This window comes from Dreissena polymorpha, chromosome 3, assembly GCF_020536995.1.
Source record: "Dreissena polymorpha isolate Duluth1 chromosome 3, UMN_Dpol_1.0, whole genome shotgun sequence".
Classification (NCBI taxonomy): domain Eukaryota; kingdom Metazoa; phylum Mollusca; class Bivalvia; order Myida; family Dreissenidae; genus Dreissena; species Dreissena polymorpha.
Window position 1 is genome coordinate 133,213,201 of NC_068357.1, and position 18,113 is coordinate 133,231,313.

The 18,113-nt window shown below is 34.1% G+C and overlaps 1 protein-coding gene across 16 annotated transcripts in view; it reads right to left on the reverse strand.

Annotated features, from left to right (window-relative positions):
* The window catches only part of LOC127871517 (multiple epidermal growth factor-like domains protein 11), a 177,800-nt gene that overhangs the window by 24,366 nt on the left and 135,321 nt on the right, over positions 1 to 18,113 (reverse strand). For 10 of the 16 annotated variants that reach the window (XM_052414530.1, XM_052414527.1, XM_052414525.1 and 7 more), the window contains 7 exons: positions 13,132 to 13,266; positions 12,781 to 13,002; positions 10,298 to 10,507; positions 9,556 to 9,693; positions 9,078 to 9,212; positions 6,340 to 6,474; positions 6,052 to 6,186 (listed from right to left, as the gene is read on the reverse strand). In XM_052414530.1, coding sequence (XP_052270490.1) covers positions 6,052 to 6,186; positions 6,340 to 6,474; positions 9,078 to 9,212; positions 9,556 to 9,693; positions 10,298 to 10,507; positions 12,781 to 13,002; positions 13,132 to 13,266 — 1,110 coding nt within the window. The remainder of the gene's footprint in view (positions 1 to 6,051; positions 6,187 to 6,339; positions 6,475 to 9,077; positions 9,213 to 9,555; positions 9,694 to 10,297; positions 10,508 to 12,780; positions 13,003 to 13,131; positions 13,267 to 18,113) is intronic. The other 6 variants (XM_052414529.1, XM_052414533.1, XM_052414531.1 and 3 more) reach the window with 5 other exon arrangements.

An 18,113-nucleotide genomic window follows, 5' to 3' on the forward strand; every position in this document is an offset into this window, starting at 1 on the left:
CATGTAGAGTGTTCACTTTATAAATATTGACGATGCACGTCGTGCAACGAACAAGTGACATAACGCGATCAAAAAAGCACTACAAGAGCACGTTATATCCAGGCGTGCTAAAAACAACAAAGTTTAATATTCCCCAGCAAGAGAGAAACCTGAAAATAGCAAACATGAAAGAATCCTCTTTCGCAAACTGAGTGGCATATAACATGAAACAAATACAAGCACACAACAAAGAATAAAATTGGGATAACCGTATATATTTGTTTGATGAACGTGGTAATATACCGATACATATGACGGGTCTTCGTGATTATTGAAACAAGTTTAGCTCGGCTTCGCTCCTATTTTAATGTCTTCTCGGCTTCGTATGATATTTTCAATAGCCCGGCAGTGTCACTCGTACGTCCTCACTCGGAGGTGCGTTTTACAAATAGCAGTAATTGATTTGTAACCTGACACACATTATAAATAAATCACAAGCCTTGGTACATACCTAGTATTCTATATGTTTGAAATATTTGAATATCGTTCGAATTTAACAATAAAGTACAAGTTATATTGGCGACCTGAAAGTAATTTGTATCTTGCTTTGTTAACAAAGTAGTCGATAAATATATACCATGTCAAAAAAGCGCATTTGCTTTGAAATTACAAGTAAGGACAAAACGATCATTGAACTATAATTATTTCTGAAGTTCGTATTCACGCGTTACATAAGCACAAACTAATATGAACATATCTATAATCGACAGCAAATACTAAATCAAAGCACTGTATGCGCTGTAGGCCTTGGGCTAGATTTAGTGTGACGTAAAATGCATTTAGGATGTTTTGTCTAAAGTTCTCCCTTTGTCCGAATATATACGGATTTACCCTAGCGGTTGAGTGCAGAAGCTCAGAGACTGTAAGAAAAGACAATATTTGTGTATTTACTACAGTGTACATAGACGGTGGAGGACTACACAATACTGGTTTTGGGAACGATAACCTTTTGTTCAACTCTACAGATCTGGTAGGTTCGTCTACATAGGCGGTGAAGATATACAACAACAACATGGCCGCAAACAAATGTTATTGTTAGCGTAAAATAAATCACTTTAAATACCATAAAATAGCTTAATATTACATAATTAACAGATCAGGAAAACACTCATACTTCCTTTGTAATGTGTATACAACAGAAAATCCACTTAAGCCCAAGTCTCACTATTGCCGGTAGAACTCCGGTCCAACCCGGTTTGCGAACGCCGGTCGACCGGCGTAAACCGGGATGATTCGTAGACATTTTTTAACGCGGTCACACTATTGTCCAGTGTCGCCCCGGTTGAAGCCGGTCAACAGCCCGGAAGAGTCCCGGTCAACCCGGACTGGCTACGGTTTATCCCGGTGAAGCCCCGACAAAGCCCCGGTTGTCGCCGGTAGTGCCCCGGTTGAACACCGGTGAAAGCCGGCAGCGTCCCAGCATAGCTCCGGTTGTCGCCGGTAGTGCCCCGGTTGTACCCCTGTGAAAGCCGTCAGCGTCCCGGCAGATCCCCGATATACCGTAACACCGCCGGCACTCAACGGGGCTATATCGGCATCATATCCCGGCAGAGCTACGGCAACGCCCCGGTTTCAACCCGGTTGTCGCCGGTAATGCCCCGGCGGAGCCCCCGTGAATGCCGGAGGCGTCCCGGCAGAGCACCGGTTTACTTATGTACCGTAGCTATACCGGGACTCTACCGACATTCACCGGGACTCCATAGCTCTGCCGGGGTCTGTATGGGCCCGGATGGAGCTACGGTGCCATCCCGGTTGTTCCCGGTGCCGTCCCGGTTGATCCTGGTGCCGGTCGTTGCCGATCCTTCTCGATGACTCCCGGTTCATCCCGGAGGTATTAAACATTGTAATACTTTCCCGGCGGAGCCCCGGTTTTCCCCGGTTTATCCCGGTCGTCCCCGGTGGAGCCCCGGCATCATAGTGAGAGTGGGCCTTTACCCTGATTAAGAACGGTGTACAGATTGTGTTCGTTGTCTCACGTAGAACTTTTCGCGCTCGATTTCGCGCTCGATCTGCGCAATGAAATACCATATCCAGTAACTTTGTATATTTCCAAGAATTATCATGAATATTTATTTTTTTAAATTTTTCTTGAATGTCTCGTTAACGCAAAATGAAATTACAATATCTTTAGATATCTTTATGAAAACCTAATGTAATGTCTTAAAAAATGTATCAGAAAAAAATTATTCTAACTGTCTCCGTAGAGCCTCGTATCTTTTCGGCCTAGACCGTCAAGTGAGGGACTTATTTTCGCATGAATATGAATGTCGTCGCCAATGCTTAGCAATTTTGCTTCAATAATATTTTTTTTACAATTTTTATGACATGGTCATGTTATAAAGTGATGTTCTGTATTTACATGGCGGATTATTGAGATTTACGAATAACTACTTTTATTGCGCATTAATTAAGGGGTAAAACATTCCTTTTCTACTTTTATTTATAACACCGTTTATGTGCACTAATCGTGTAACATACGTGTATGTTAATTCCGAAAAATGATGCCTTAAGATGGATTTTATTCGTATAAAAATAGTGTTTATCGTTTAAATAGTTAGTGTATCAGTGCGAATTAGATAGTGTGCACATATCAGTTTAGGATGTTAGAAGTTACCCCTATGAATTGAGATTTTAATGTTCTGGACAGCAACTTCTGGGGGTTGTATTGTTGATGGGAATCAGCATTTGTGGAATCATTTTGAACTTTTTCCCTCTCCTGGGATTTTGAGAATTACAAGACGGTATGACGCTGATATGTCGGTTCTGGACTCATTTGAAGAACGTATTGATTGGTTCGATACACATCGTCTCATCATATTAATTACATTTTTATGTTCATACATTGTGTTATACAAACAAATTTAGATAAATAAAGTACGATTGACGATTTATTTATGGGTTATACTCCTGTTTGAACCTAACAAAAATCAGTATCGAATGAGACTCTTTTGTAAACAACATGTTTTTGTAATGAAATTTCATGTTAAATGTTTGACAAAAATAAATGAACATATGTACATGTTTCATTTTTATTTAGACAGGATTTATTTCCTTACACAATTAGAAAAATGTTATTTCTATCTGATGGAATGGAATTTGAGTCACTAATTTACAAATCCAATATAAATTAAAAACTCATGCGACCTACTTAAAAGGGTGTTGCGGCAGTTTATTTAACCGAGAATAAATTTATAGCAACACCGATAGTGCGATTATCACAACTTAATATGTTTGCCATCAGTATCATCATAAATGACCGAGTTGGTTCATAATTCATTGTCAGTGGTTCGATCCCAGGTGGGTTTAACTTTTTGTTAAACCTTTTTTATTTCTTTCATATCATTCTTGTTTTATACTGGAGCTTTTAGTCATGTCGCTTAAATTTATCAATTTAAAGCATTTAATCACAAACTTCAAAACAAGCCGAAATCTGTGAACAAGAACATGTAAGTTACTAATGATTATGGTCGAGTTTGATACTGTATGGTATTATGTTTGTGATTAAATATTGTTTTTTATTAATGTCTTTTGGTAAGCTGTTGTGATCCCAGTTAAGATTGTAAACAATTTCTAATTTTTATGCATATTTCTAACAATCTATGTACCGGTACTTGGATTTTGCCTAATTGATGTATTTTTATAAAATTTGACGTAGACGGTATGGATAGTTAAAACAAAAAATCTCGGTTAAAAGTGCGGTGACCCCCTTTTTTATTTTTGTTTTATGATGACAACACGTATATGAACATATTTGAGCAGATTTGCAGAATTCTATTTGACATAAAAAAAATTAATCACATTTTTGGTGTTAAAAATAATAAACAATTATGTTTTTTGGGGTGACATGAAAATTAAAAAATATATTTAAATTTATTTTTTACTTGTGTTCTCCATTTTTTGGCATTGTGTTGTTCAGTTAAATGGTATTTAATGTATATCAGCTTATATAATATCTATATATTATTTCATAGGTTCTTAATTGGTTTAAGGCAATCAGAGATTTTCCAGTTAAAATGAAAAAGTACATGTTATAAAATGGTGAATCAAATAAAAACAAGGCCGGTGACCCTATATTTTTATTTCATTTTTCAAATAGTATTTGTATTTAGTACTTGAATATCAATTTTGAACAAAATCTATTTGGCGGAAAAAAATCAGCAAAACTGCAGCAACCCTTATTAGTGCCAAATGAATTCACAGAAAAGGTGGGAGGCAGCGAAGCTTTATCCTCAGACATGTTTAAGAAGATTACACTGACTTGTCATTGGATTATTCCGACGACAATGGACGGCTGATCTTGGAATCAAATTAATTATGCTTTTCACGAACGATTTCTTTTATTACTTAAAATTGAACTTTTTCAGTGTCTAACAGTATAATATTTTCGTTTTGTCGATATGTTACAGTTACAAACCCATGTTTACCTTCTTATTAAAAAGTGTAATTGGGAATTCTCTTTTTCATCGGAAAGCAAACTATATAATTTTCTTTCGAGTCATATAAAATTAGTTGTGAATAGTACATAACAGAACAAGTTTATACAATTTTTCACGTGTCACATAGTAAACTGATCATACGTGTATGCTGACAACAGGTGAGCAAATTTTAATTATGTAATTTCACAATTTCATTGTGCCTGTTTATATAGTAATAAATATTAAAATTTAAAACATCGAAAATAAACATCACTGTCTAAAATAAATCTATTTATCTATTCTTCATGATTTTACATATTCATAATTCAAAAAGATGATAATTATTAATTCTTTGCAAGTGTGTAGTTTCTATGCAGTGTTACTTTCGTTTTACTCATACAATTTTCTCCTATTTTTATATATTAATTCGAATGTGTTATATCGATCAATGAACTTAATTATATTTAAAAAAATCAAACAAACATTAGTAAATAAATATAACATAACGTCTGGCATAAGCTATATGAATCAAAACTGGGATTATCCTCAAATAATGACAATCACATGAGTGAAAAGCAATATTCTAATTTAAAACACGAATTTAAACAAAGTGTGGTTCAGTTCGATTATTATTTTGCATTTGCTAAGTAATGTTTGTGTAAGATCTCAAACATATTGTATGTGTCATTAATACATGTATTACCATCTAAGACTTTTAACAATATATTCAGACGTCTGAATGGTTTGTTAAACTATTGAGTTTAATATTTATAATTCGCAATGAAGCGAGTAGTTCTAAATATAAATTACCACAATTTTTTTTACAAGTAACCATACATATGAATTGGAAAAAATCTAAATAAGAACTTCTTTTTTGCACGTATATAACATATTGTTTATGAAGATATTGCACGAGGAAACGGTCTAGTGTAACTTCGTGTATATTGCTTTCACGAAGAGACCTTTACATAGTAAGTGCAGCTTAAGACTTGTATAAATTTTCTACTCGGTATAACACCGTGCAGAGTCAGTCAGAAGCCGCGCAACGAATTAATCTCACCAAATTACCTCTACCTCCCACGTTATAACAGAAGAAATGTGCGCTATTCTGTAATATTTTTCGTGGTGTAGTTTATTTACGTGAAGCTATTTAACAACATAAAAAGCTACCCACCTAATTTGGAAAAATATGCAGTCACCATGTGACTTGGCTGGGCAAGTTAAATACGAGTATTACGTACGAGGCAAGATAAATTAACATACATAACTGAACTCTTGTTATAGGAGCGAACCATAAAAGTCTAGAAACATATGCTTCAAACGACTGAAAACTAAGATAAAGTATTGGAAAAGAATGCTAAATTCATTTGACATCAGAAAAGACTACGTGCACTACAGTAGTTGAGGAAGCATGCGACAAACACGTTTCTACTGACATAATTTTTACGAGAAATATGGAGAAAAACTAGCGATTAATATAACGCTATCGGGGTTTTTGCTCATCGTATGAATTGAGGTATTTCAGCTATTAATTTTTTGACAGAACGTATTAATAAAGCTATTCAAGTTTACTGAAAACGTATAATGTGATACAAACGTTCTGAACATTGCGAGCCTGCCCATCCAACGTCGCATATCCCTGGACATTGCCCTTCAGCTTTCGTACAGTCTTCAGATCCACGGCAGTGACATGTTCTGTTACAGTTTTGACCAAACCTTTGGAAATGACATTCTAAAGCAAAAAACATGTATGTAATACCATATTGATCGGGTCGAAATTAATAGAAAACTGTTATGTTGCATATTTGTAAGTGCACATGAGGTTTGGCATATATCAGTATAAATACAAACAAGCATACATATACATATAATTTTAAATTAGTACCTTCAGCGCAGCTTGTGCCATCCCAGCCTATTTCACACAGCCCCGGACATGTTCCGTCTGTTTTATTGCAGTCATGCTGGTCTACACAATGACATGTTTGACTGCAATTGTCGCCGAATCGACGCCAAGGACACACTAAAAAGCGCAAGTTATATAGCAATACGCCAACAAATTTAGGCAAGTAAACTTAACAACCTGTTTTAGACATGTACACAAACATTCAAAACACAATGCTATGATGTTGTGTTGACCCACTAACAGTAATTAACTCAAAAATAATAAATAAAAAGAATGAAATTGCTTTTTAAGAGCACTATACATTGACATAGATATAATATTCTACTCCAGAACTCTGTTTCAGGACTTCATTTGACGACAGGGACTTAAAAGAACAAGAGATGTGTTTGTAAGAAACACAATGCCCCCTAATGCGCCGCTTTTTTACCTTTGACCTTGAAGGATGACCTTGACCTTTCACCACTCAAAATGTGCAGCTCCATGAGATACACATGCATGCCAAATATGAAGTTGCTATGTTGAATATTTAAAAAGTTATTGCAAAACTTTACTGTACAGTTCAGTTTTGGAACATAATTGTTTGACCTTTGACCTTGAAGGATGACCTTGACCTTGACCTTTCATCACTCAAAATGTGCAACTTCATGAGATACACATGCATGCCAAATATCAAGTTGCTATGTTCAATATTTCAAAAGTTATTGCAAAACTTTACTTTACAGTAAAGTTTTTGGACAGAATGACAGAAAGAAAGAAAGACAGGCCAAAAACAATATACCACCGATATATCGATCCGGGGGCATAAAAATTCTAGCTATGACAGCGTGTAAGTCTTATAGTTGGTTTAACCTATTTAAATGACTTATATAGGAAAAAATGAAGTCCTTATATAAAATCTTAAACCTGGATACAAGGCAATGTTTTATGCAAGAGGAATTGTTTTAACAAACTTGTGGAGGACAACTATTTGATTTTACATCAAAATAGTGCATCTATCGGCCTTAAGAAGACATTTTTAACGTTTTTTGTGATATGTTAAGCTTTGATACAAGGTGTATGTTTTGAACAAGCTTTGTAGAGAAATTATAGATGGTGATTGATACCAAATATGAAAGTCGTGGGCTTTGTGGTTTTAGATATGACTATTAAAAAAGGATTTTCTTATTTTAGCTTTTGTCAAACTGGTGACCACCGGGGCGTGGCCAGTTTTGAACATAGTAGCATAGGTTGATCTACTTTTTACATGACCTCTATGACAGAAACGGACTTTGCAGAATAAGGAAAGATGCTTTTTAAATGTTTGCGCTATGAACCTTTAAACTGGTGGCCCCTGGTGCGAAGCCACTTTTTACAACTGTTGCATATTTTGAAAACACTTCATAAAGGACCTTTATATGATGCAAAATAGCAAAGAGAAAAACAACGAGCCGTGCAGATTTTAACAAGACGATGTTTTAAATTGGTTCCTCATATTTCTATGTAAAATGTATGACCACATAGACATGAGTTGATTATACTTGTTAAGGACATATAGATGATGCTGCCTTCTAAATAGGAAAGCCTTTATCTTTGAGGTTATGAATGAGTAGATGTTAATAAGGTTTCCCATACAAGTCATGTAAAACTAGTGACAGCACTGGCTAGTTAACGTTTGACCACATGGGCATGATTTAAACACACTTTTAAAAGGACTATTATACAATGTTTAATAACCAATACTACACCTCTTGGTTTTGCGGATTCATGGAAGATTGTAACAGTTTTTGCTACAAACATGCAATTTACAAACAGGTCGGGGTACATTGTAACGTGATTGAACCTCGAAGAGGACCGCTACACGATATACCATAAACATAGCAAACTTCTACACTCTCAGTTTTTTGAAGAGAAGATTGTTTATTTTTTTCACTTTATACATTCAAGGAAAAAAATCACTTACAGCGGACCACGTTAAACCCCAGAGTAATCAGTTGAACAAACCTTGTATATAGAGCCGCAATATAATGTAATATGCTAAATATTCAACTCTGAACCATGTGGTTTAAGTGGAGATTTTTGCTCAAAACCGCTCACTTGCCCCGTGACCTCATTAATTCTACACAACCGGGATCATTTTAAATACATGCTTGTTCATAGAGGACAACTCAAGACACTTCTGTGGCATTGTGCAGAATTCTGCTTACTGATAAAGGATGATTTAGTGTGAGGATTAAGTTCACGAACACACGGATACCCAAACGGAATGATGGACGGACAACGTGCATCATGATATCTCAATAGCTAACTATGATAACGTTGTGTTCAGATGAGCTAAATTGTTGCTGGCTTTGTTAACGTTGATGAATTGTATGTTTATGGACATGACCGATACAAAACAATTCAATTCATATAATTGGGTACATAAATACAAGTTATAAGAAACTCACCGCATTTGAGAAATCGTTTTAGATCCAATATGTTGTAGTTTAAATTTAATTCATGACACATCAAAATCATTAGACATGAGAAACAAAAACCAAGCACATATAACTTATATAATGTTTATTAATGTGTACATGTGTATGTGTTTATACTGATTAGGCTTCCATGCGTGTATATAAGAACGCCATGCGTGTATATAAGAACGGCATGATGTTTGACATACGTTTAATCTTTGTGTTACGCATTGACATGCTTAACATACTACAATTAACGTATTGATAATAAAAATATGTCCATACCTGTTGAGCAAGTGTTCCCAGTCCATCCGTTCTCACACATTCCTGGACACGTTCCAATAAATTTATCACAGTCTGTATCACCATAACAATGACACGTTGAGCTGCAATTTTGACCGTACTGTTGGTGTGTACATGCTAAATGCAAAAAACAAACATTGTACGTTTAAAGAGTAAATTACATAAACAATATATGTCATAAAATATAATAAGGAAACTAAATTTATCAGTAACGTTGCTACTTAGTTTTTATGTTTGAAAAAGAACCATAATAACAAAACTCAATCTTTTATTTAGAATTAATATAGTGTAATAAGAATAGCAATAACCAACAATTTGAATATGTTGCCGGAAAACTTTACGATATTTTCTAAATGAACAGTTGCACTCTTGATGTATGTACGATTCCTTTCTTAAAAAACACATCCATCATTAATTTAGGGGTACTTAGTTAAAGTAGAACTATACACGAAAGTCTTACACTGATTACATGCCACACCCTGCCATCCGTCTGTACAGCCTTGATTTTGACATTGACCAGTAATTGAATCGCACGCCTTTCCGCCAGCGCAGTGACATTCAAGGGCACACATATCTCCGAAATGTCCAGGAGGACACTCTGTTTTGAAATACATAATGTATGATTAACAAAAAAATCAAACAGGAACATCGGATACCAATGAACATACGAACTACGATGGAGTTATACAATGCAATATTTTTAAGATCACGTACGAGACGATACATATGTAATTCATACTCAGATTAGAATTGAAATCCAAGCCCGTATACGTTATTGAACGTTTGCGGTATTGTGAAAACCTTTATTTCATCAGAGAGTAGTTTGAAAACATTGCTTAAGCATACAACGCACTCAGAATTCATAACTGAATGAAGGTTAAAATATCGTTTACAAATTGCAATTTATTATGATATTTTCGATAGTCCAGAATAATAAGTTTACAATCATCATGTGTGTTTGTATCTACACATGTGGCGACCATCCTGAGGTTATACAATCAATATAACCGTACAGTTCTACCATTATCAGTAGTAATAGTAGAAGTATAACTACATGTTGTCGTAGAAATAGCATCACTACCTTTTCTGATTTTTTTTTCATTTTATTTATACTATAAGAATGTCCACTGTTGTTTTCACTAAATAAGTAATACCTGTGACTATTGAAAGTTATTTTCAATAATAAAACAAAGCTGTGCTACCTGCTTGATATATTTTGACTTCACAAATCGCCATATACGACTGAGTCCATTTTCTCAAAATGAGGTAACGGAATACTTTCTTATTCAAGTGCAGAAGAACCCCGTTTTCTGAACTTGCATTGTTGATAATTTCAATGAAAGTATTATTGTCACCACCCAATGTTTCATTTCGGACATAAACATACACAGCATTGCTTTGATCTGGGTTGTCTACAAAAAAAACAAGATTCCATACTATGCATACACATTCAACAAATCACTCTAGAATAACTATATAACAAATTGTTAACAATCACGCCATAAAAATAAAAGAGCAAAACCAGAAGTATTGCGGAGTGGGAATTCAGTGGTCGGTTTCATAATAAATTGCTTTATTTAAAGCGATCAACATTTGGTAATTTAACATTCAACTTGCATATGGTTGGTCGACAAAATCTATTATGCTAACACAATCCATAGTCTGGTATATTAGTTATTGCTTTGTTCCCACTATCGCTCAATTATCAACGAAGGACACAACTGACCACAAGTAGGTATATTGTGTCGTTGTTTGAAATTGTAGGCTTAGATGCGATATGATGCGTATCCATCCGTTTAGATTCGTTGTTTTGCGCTTGGTGGCATTATATTTTGAAGAGTGCAGTTGCCACCAATATACACGGTCTGATTTCAAGTGCCGTGTTTATACGGTCCGTTTGGGTTGTTTAAATTGCGTACTCGTGTTGGTTAAAATCCCACTATCAATTAGATATGATTTCACAAGTTAGAACGTTCTTCCACTTAGTAATACGTTTTCACAAAGTTTTACAAGAATCAATGCACTTGGTAACGATACAAAACGATTTTGGTTGAGATTTACTAGTATCTCACGAATAAAACCAAGAAATACACGACAAGTCCACAAGTAATAATTGTTTTACGCCCAACAGACTTAATTGTATTCTTAAACATTATTTCAGAACCTGACGTTTTTGACTGCGATCACCACAATATGTAAATAAGTATAAATAAGATGTTTAATGTTTATTTTATATACAATACATTCTCATATCATTTTGAAAATCCCGATTCACAATAGATCGCCGTTGTACGTGTTAACCAGATAGATTGGCGATCTATTCAAACTTTGCCCTATTAGCGTGATTTACTAGATTGACTACATTGACCGTTCATGATTTATAAAGATATTTGAAAAGATCTAAATATATCCACGTCAAAAAAACTGCCTCGTCCACTGCATATTCAAGTACTAAACAAGCGATGTGTTTGTGAAACACTATGTCCCCATATATTTGACCTTTGACCTTGAAGGATGACCTTGACCTTTCACCACTCAAAATGTGCAGCTCAATGAGATACACATGCATGCTAAATATCAAGCTGATATCTTCAATAATGCAAAAGAGTACAACATTAAATGAGCGATTTTGACCCATATATTTGACCTTTGACCTTAAAGGATGACCTTGAAATTGACCTTTCGCCACTCAAAATGTGCAGATCCATGAGATACACATGCATACCAAATATGAAGCTGCTATCTTAAATATAGCAAAAGTTATTGCAAATGTTAAAGTTTGGGCAAACAAACAAACAAACCAACGGACAGGGCAAAAACAATATGCCCCCCACTATAGTGCAAACCACAAATTGTGAAAGTCTTATATAAGCCTGAAAATTGTCATGTTGTAACTTAAAACGATATTACAAATTCGTATCGAACCGTGACCTTACATATTGGAGAATTTAACAAATCCACTATCCTATCTCAGTATCAGGATTCTGACTTGCCCCTGCTTATATGTATCACATAGAGAGAAGCAAAACTGTGCACCATGACATCGTTTGTCTTCGTTGTACCCTACAGACACTGTCGAATGATGGGCGAAAATTTATGCTTGGCCGGTGAGATCTATTGTGTACTACGATAGAGAAATATTACAAACGACTGAACACATAAATTATGTAACTGACAAGTTTCAAAGCCAAAGAGTATCGAACCACTACAAGGTAACTTTTATTATCTGTTCTGAAAATAAAACATATCGTCAAAATGTACGTGTGCGCTTAAAAACTCAACGACGTTTTTCAATTGTTTTATGTGTAGGTAATCACGGATGAGAATAAGTATACATGTGTAAACGTAATTTGAATACACCAAACATACCCTTATCCTGCTTATTTAAGTTTATTGTTGAAATTGGGTTCGATATATTTATTTTACGTAAAATAAATGTTAGATGTTTTCGTTATACAGAACACGCAGACGATTATCTCAGAATATTATGGACCAGTGAAGAACACGCGGACAGCAATAGCAGTCATGGTCATTGTTGTCATAACATTTAGGTAGGTATTTAAACAATGTGTAAAGAATCAGCGCATCCAATGGTTTGCGTCGTGTATTATTTTTGAAAGGCTAAGACGCTAGTTAGTTTAAAAGCAGTTCTATTTTTTACAATTTACGCAATTAACAAACTTACCAACGCGCCCAAATAAACGTAAACTTGATCCAAGTATTTGTCGTTTCAGATCAATTTGTAACCACGGTTGATCAGAACCATCAGTAGCACTGCATTTGGAACAGTCTGTTGGATTGCTGTTCCATAACTTTCCATCTATTGCTCTGGATGCGCTGCAGTTTACATAGGTGCTTGACTGCGTTGCAGTTACCGAGTAATTGCCAGACAAGATAATGTTTTTATCTGAAAGAGATGTTTTGTTTCAAAAGTATACTATATTTTTGAATAGACTCCAAACTTATGCAATATTCAGACTGTAACAAAATAAATTGCCCTTTTTATATTTTTTTATAACATTACATGTTTTCTTACCTATACTGCAATTATCACCACCCCAGCCGTCAGAACAGCCCGATGTACAAATACCAAAGATAGTGTTGCATTGTTCAGAAGTATCATTGCAGTGGCATGCGTTCGAGCAGTTGTTCCCAAAGTGACCAGAACATGCTGCAAACAAAGCGTAGCACTGGGTATATACGATTTGGCATCATCTGCAAATGTTCTTTTTGTATGTAGTATTTAAATAAGCATAGTTTAATGAACTCGTTAACATGTGTATCAGCCTCTGATTTGTTTGGGCCTAATCGCCATATTTGTGCAAAATTGAAATATCTTGAAATTGATACAAAAAATGTTTCCAATTTTCCAGCAGTTTCGGAAATATTTAGTTGTTGTCATAACATTTGGAAACAAAGGGGTAGCTTATTTGTTTTAAAGTTTGATTAAAATAAAAATTAAAATATTAACGTTATGTAATAATTTATTTGAAGCAGGAATCAATGTTGAGTATTCAGCAATCAACAGGCGTCACATCATCAAACCTTTGTGGTTATATCAAAGCAAAAAAATCATTTTAAAGTACCTTGTTCATACAAATAAATACACAAGAAAACTACTAATTTCACCGTATAAAGGTTCCATGAAGCTGGGTAATGAACCAATACAATGTTACAAATATATTGTGGAAGAATGTGTTTGGTCGATAAGTGAATATTAGGAAATTGAACTTTAACAATAAACAAGGCTTACACGAAGAAACACAATTTTATCAGTTATTTGTTGTAACTGCGAAAACCTCTCGCTGTACATGCAATTTGAATGGTAAAGTGAACATCTTTTTTTATTTCTGTTTAATTCATCAAATCTATCATTAAAGGCTTGAATAATAAAAACTGGGAAGATAGCATGGCATGTCCGATTTTGTGAAACAATAATCTTCGGATGATTAAACGTGTAAAATGTTAAAATTGCGAAACATGTCCCGGTCTTGCGGTCTTACAGCATTCTAATTGCGACTCTAGCAGCGGTATGATCGCAAGCGGCTCGCGTTGTGGATGCTTTAACGTCGCTGATTATCGATTTAACCGATTTTTTTTATAACTTTGTGCGGATCAACCGATGTCATCACGTAGTATAGAAACGCTTTTGTCAAGAAATCGAACCTAGAGTACAGTGGGAACGACAATGGTGTGTTTCTATAGAAAGTCAAATGTTATGCTTCCTCGGAAATCTTTCCAGGCTTTAAACAGCACTGAACAACAGTAGACTTAAAACATATTGCACATGTTGCTCTTAACAAGAAGCTAACTTCCATAGATGTTTGAAATTATATAATTAATTCGTATCTAATTCAGATAGCAAGACAAAGGTTATTTATTAGAGAATATGGATGTTTCTTTCAAATAAGATGTCACGATCTTGATCTTTGTACCTGTGTTAGGACGTTGCCGGTAAACACATTTAAACTACCAGTTCACACAGCTTGTAACTATTCATTTTGTTTAATTACGTTATATTTCTATATTGTTTTTAAGCTATCCCGTTGTAATCTCAAGGAGCGCTCAGCTATGGAAGATAATACGACATTATTATGTGTCTGAAGTTTGTTTTACTATGAGTCCGTAAATACACATATGATAGTTTTGGTTATATATGTTTTCCATACGCATAAACATTATTACATATATAATTTATTGATAGTGGGTAAAATATAACTAGTTCTACTAATATGAAGGGGAATACTGTTGTTAAAGATCAGCTTCAGTTCAATACAATACTCACTGTTTCGATAACTAGAGAACACTGGCTTACCATAGTTGCGTTATAAAAGTTAACAACTGATGTAATTAAGGAGTCAGTATACACTGAACACATCTAATAACGTTTTATTGGTATTTTGTCTAATTTTGCAAAAAACATATTAAGTATACACACTATATCATGTTATAAATTGAAATACATATAATTACTGAAAGTCTTTATTTTATTAATTAAAACACAATATTATGGACTGCTCAGCGAAATCGCACTATTCATTACCTAATCGCTTCGATGAACAAACACCTTATAAAAGCGAGATTATACGATTTTTTATATGTGTTAAATTGTAATATATTGATATCTATATTACAATATCACACAATAGGCAAGAAAAATTATACATTAAATACGAATTTCATAAAATGCAGCAAAGACAAATTAGCGCCCGAGCCGGTTGTGACGAACATATTTTCCTACAATAACCGAAGCATTCGTCTTTTTATAAGGACCAGAGTTAGTGTTCGTGTGTCGTATGATGTAAATCGTTGCAGGAATTCAAAATGAATCGGTAAACTGGTAAACTAAGTTTAGATTCACATCGTACATGCATGTTGTACATGCTGGCAAATTCGACTGTACAGTCGTTTTCGATTTCAGAATTAAATATCTGGCTTATTTCGCATTTTTCGACACATGTTCTTCTCAAGTTTTATTTTATTTTATATTGAGATATATATATATATATATATATATATATATATATATATATATATATATTATATATTTTTTACACGTGTTATATAAATTAATTAATATTTGACAAAATCGAATAATCTCGCTTTAAAGAAAAAGCTTAATGTATCAATTTTAACGTTCACGTGGTATTGTTTAAAACCATTTACTAAATGGATGCAAATCAAGAATTCATTCACGATGCCCTGATACTACTGAACAATATGTGGTAGTGGTTTAATGGTGCTGGAAGTGCACATTTCTGTCTATTTTTGTGACTAGGGAAACGACGGAATCCATCAAAGTCGTCTAGTCTATTATGGGTTCTACATGTAAACGCGATATAATTGTCTAACAGTCACGAGAGAAATAATTACACCTACGCAAATACATGATATTGAGCAACCAAGAACGGATTCTTATTAAGTGCCTTTTTAATATCGTTATTATGTTATTATTTGTTTCTTACTTTATCATGGATATATATTTAGTGTGATTTTTTATTTAACTCTTCTACATGCAGTGGAGCTGTCTAGATGAACTAACCAGGAATGTAGGTTTTCCTCTTTAAATTATTTTCTTACCTTGTGATTACCCATCAAGCTGTTGAGTACGTTTGAATGACATCTTACAAGGTAACGAATACGAAAATATTGTTTTCAATTTGTGAAATTTAGAATAACTTACAAAAAAACGTTTAAGTAATTGATATCCATTTTGTGTTTTATGATATTATATCAAATGGTGATCATACGAATCAATGAATATAGAGATATATTATGTTGTTTTGAATATTGTTCTCTTTTGATTGCCTAATTTTATCCATTAACGCATATTTGTGCTGTTATCGAATTGTTGAAAGAGTCGTTTTCCCCAATAAAAAAACGTCCATTGGTGACAAGGATATTTTATTTCATTTGTATACCGGGACAGATTTCTTTAGCAAAACACCAACATTCATAAGTTAATGTTGATTTAAATCTTGCTTATGTAAAAAATAAGCACACATTAAGCACGAGTCAGATTAACTAGCTAAAGACATTCATCATTTATTGCATGCATGTTGTGAGCATGATTGGATTATTTACGTTCACAGTCCTAGTAAAATTGTATTATTTAGTCATACACACGAACTTTATAATTACGTACTTAATGAGTACATATTGTCAAAGAATTCTGTAAGGTAACTCTCAAATGCGTATGCTGTTCAGCTGTTAATCACTCTACAGTCGTAATTTTGTTCAGAAGTCCCTTCGGTGGCAAACTTTAAGTTTAAACTTACACAAAACATTGTCTGTGAGTGAAATGAGCGAAGCAATTAGAGCGCAGGATTTTCACGCTATTTTGATCCGTATACGCGCATTATTTCCAGTATATATAATATATTTAAAACACTTACAGTATAAGAGAAAAGTAAAAAAACAAACATGAATATTTCTTAACAAATACAATTATCCTAAAGTTTTGTTAGGTATATGAATTAAATATGGCATACACAACAACAAAATAAACAATTCTCAATTTATAGTGAAAACTAAAAATATATGTTAAGAACGTTTTTCACCAAAAACATTAGTAAGTTTGATATTACATTCCGTGTGTATTTATGCAGTAATTTTAAAATTAGAGATAAAAAAGTACTGCCTAATAGTATTATGCTATATAAAAACTACAAACAACAAAAGTGTCATACGAAGGTTAATTACAATAGGAAAACCCTAAACAAAGAAAGATTGGTGTGAAAACGTATCACATTATGCAACATTTTAGCATCTTAAAATCGTTTATCAATGCCCTCTTGTTTCGTGATACTGATAATCTCAAGTCATGATCGGATTAATTCGGCTTGCGTTAATTTGAATTATGTGGAGCGCACTTTCAAGAGCTTTCTATTAGGTCCGCGCGATATTACCTAATGGACAACTTCAAAAATCATAGGAAAACCCAATCTTTTCTTGACGCGCTTCCAGGCAATACTTGCCCTATATATTTCTTTATTTTTGTGCGCTCTCGTTTTTTTTTCTTGCTGAATCACTAAGAGCAGGAGGTCCGCGCTTGAGCTCCGATAATTAATAACATAATGATTATTCATGCCAACTACGTCATGCTTCCGGCGCTGCTCGAAGCCAATCTCGCGTTCGCTCATAAATTTTCGGATTCCGTCGCAAAAAATGAAATGGAATATATTGTCCCACATAAAAAAGAAAACGAGCATTTTGTATCTTGTTAAATACATGTTACAAGACCAAATCTAGCGTTTACATTTTGACTTATGCTTTGAGGAACACTGTTTTTTATGGGATAACTTTATTTTACCAAGTATTCGCTGATTTTGGTAGTTTCTGGAACTTTAAACGACGCTGATTAATTTTATAATACTGAATGATGAGTATCATGCTTATGATTATACACATATTCGCTTCTCCATCTGTAACGTTCTAGTTTACGTGGCTTTATTTATTTCGCTCAAGCATTCACGCCGTAATGACCTTAATATGTTACTGATCAATTTGGCAGAATTA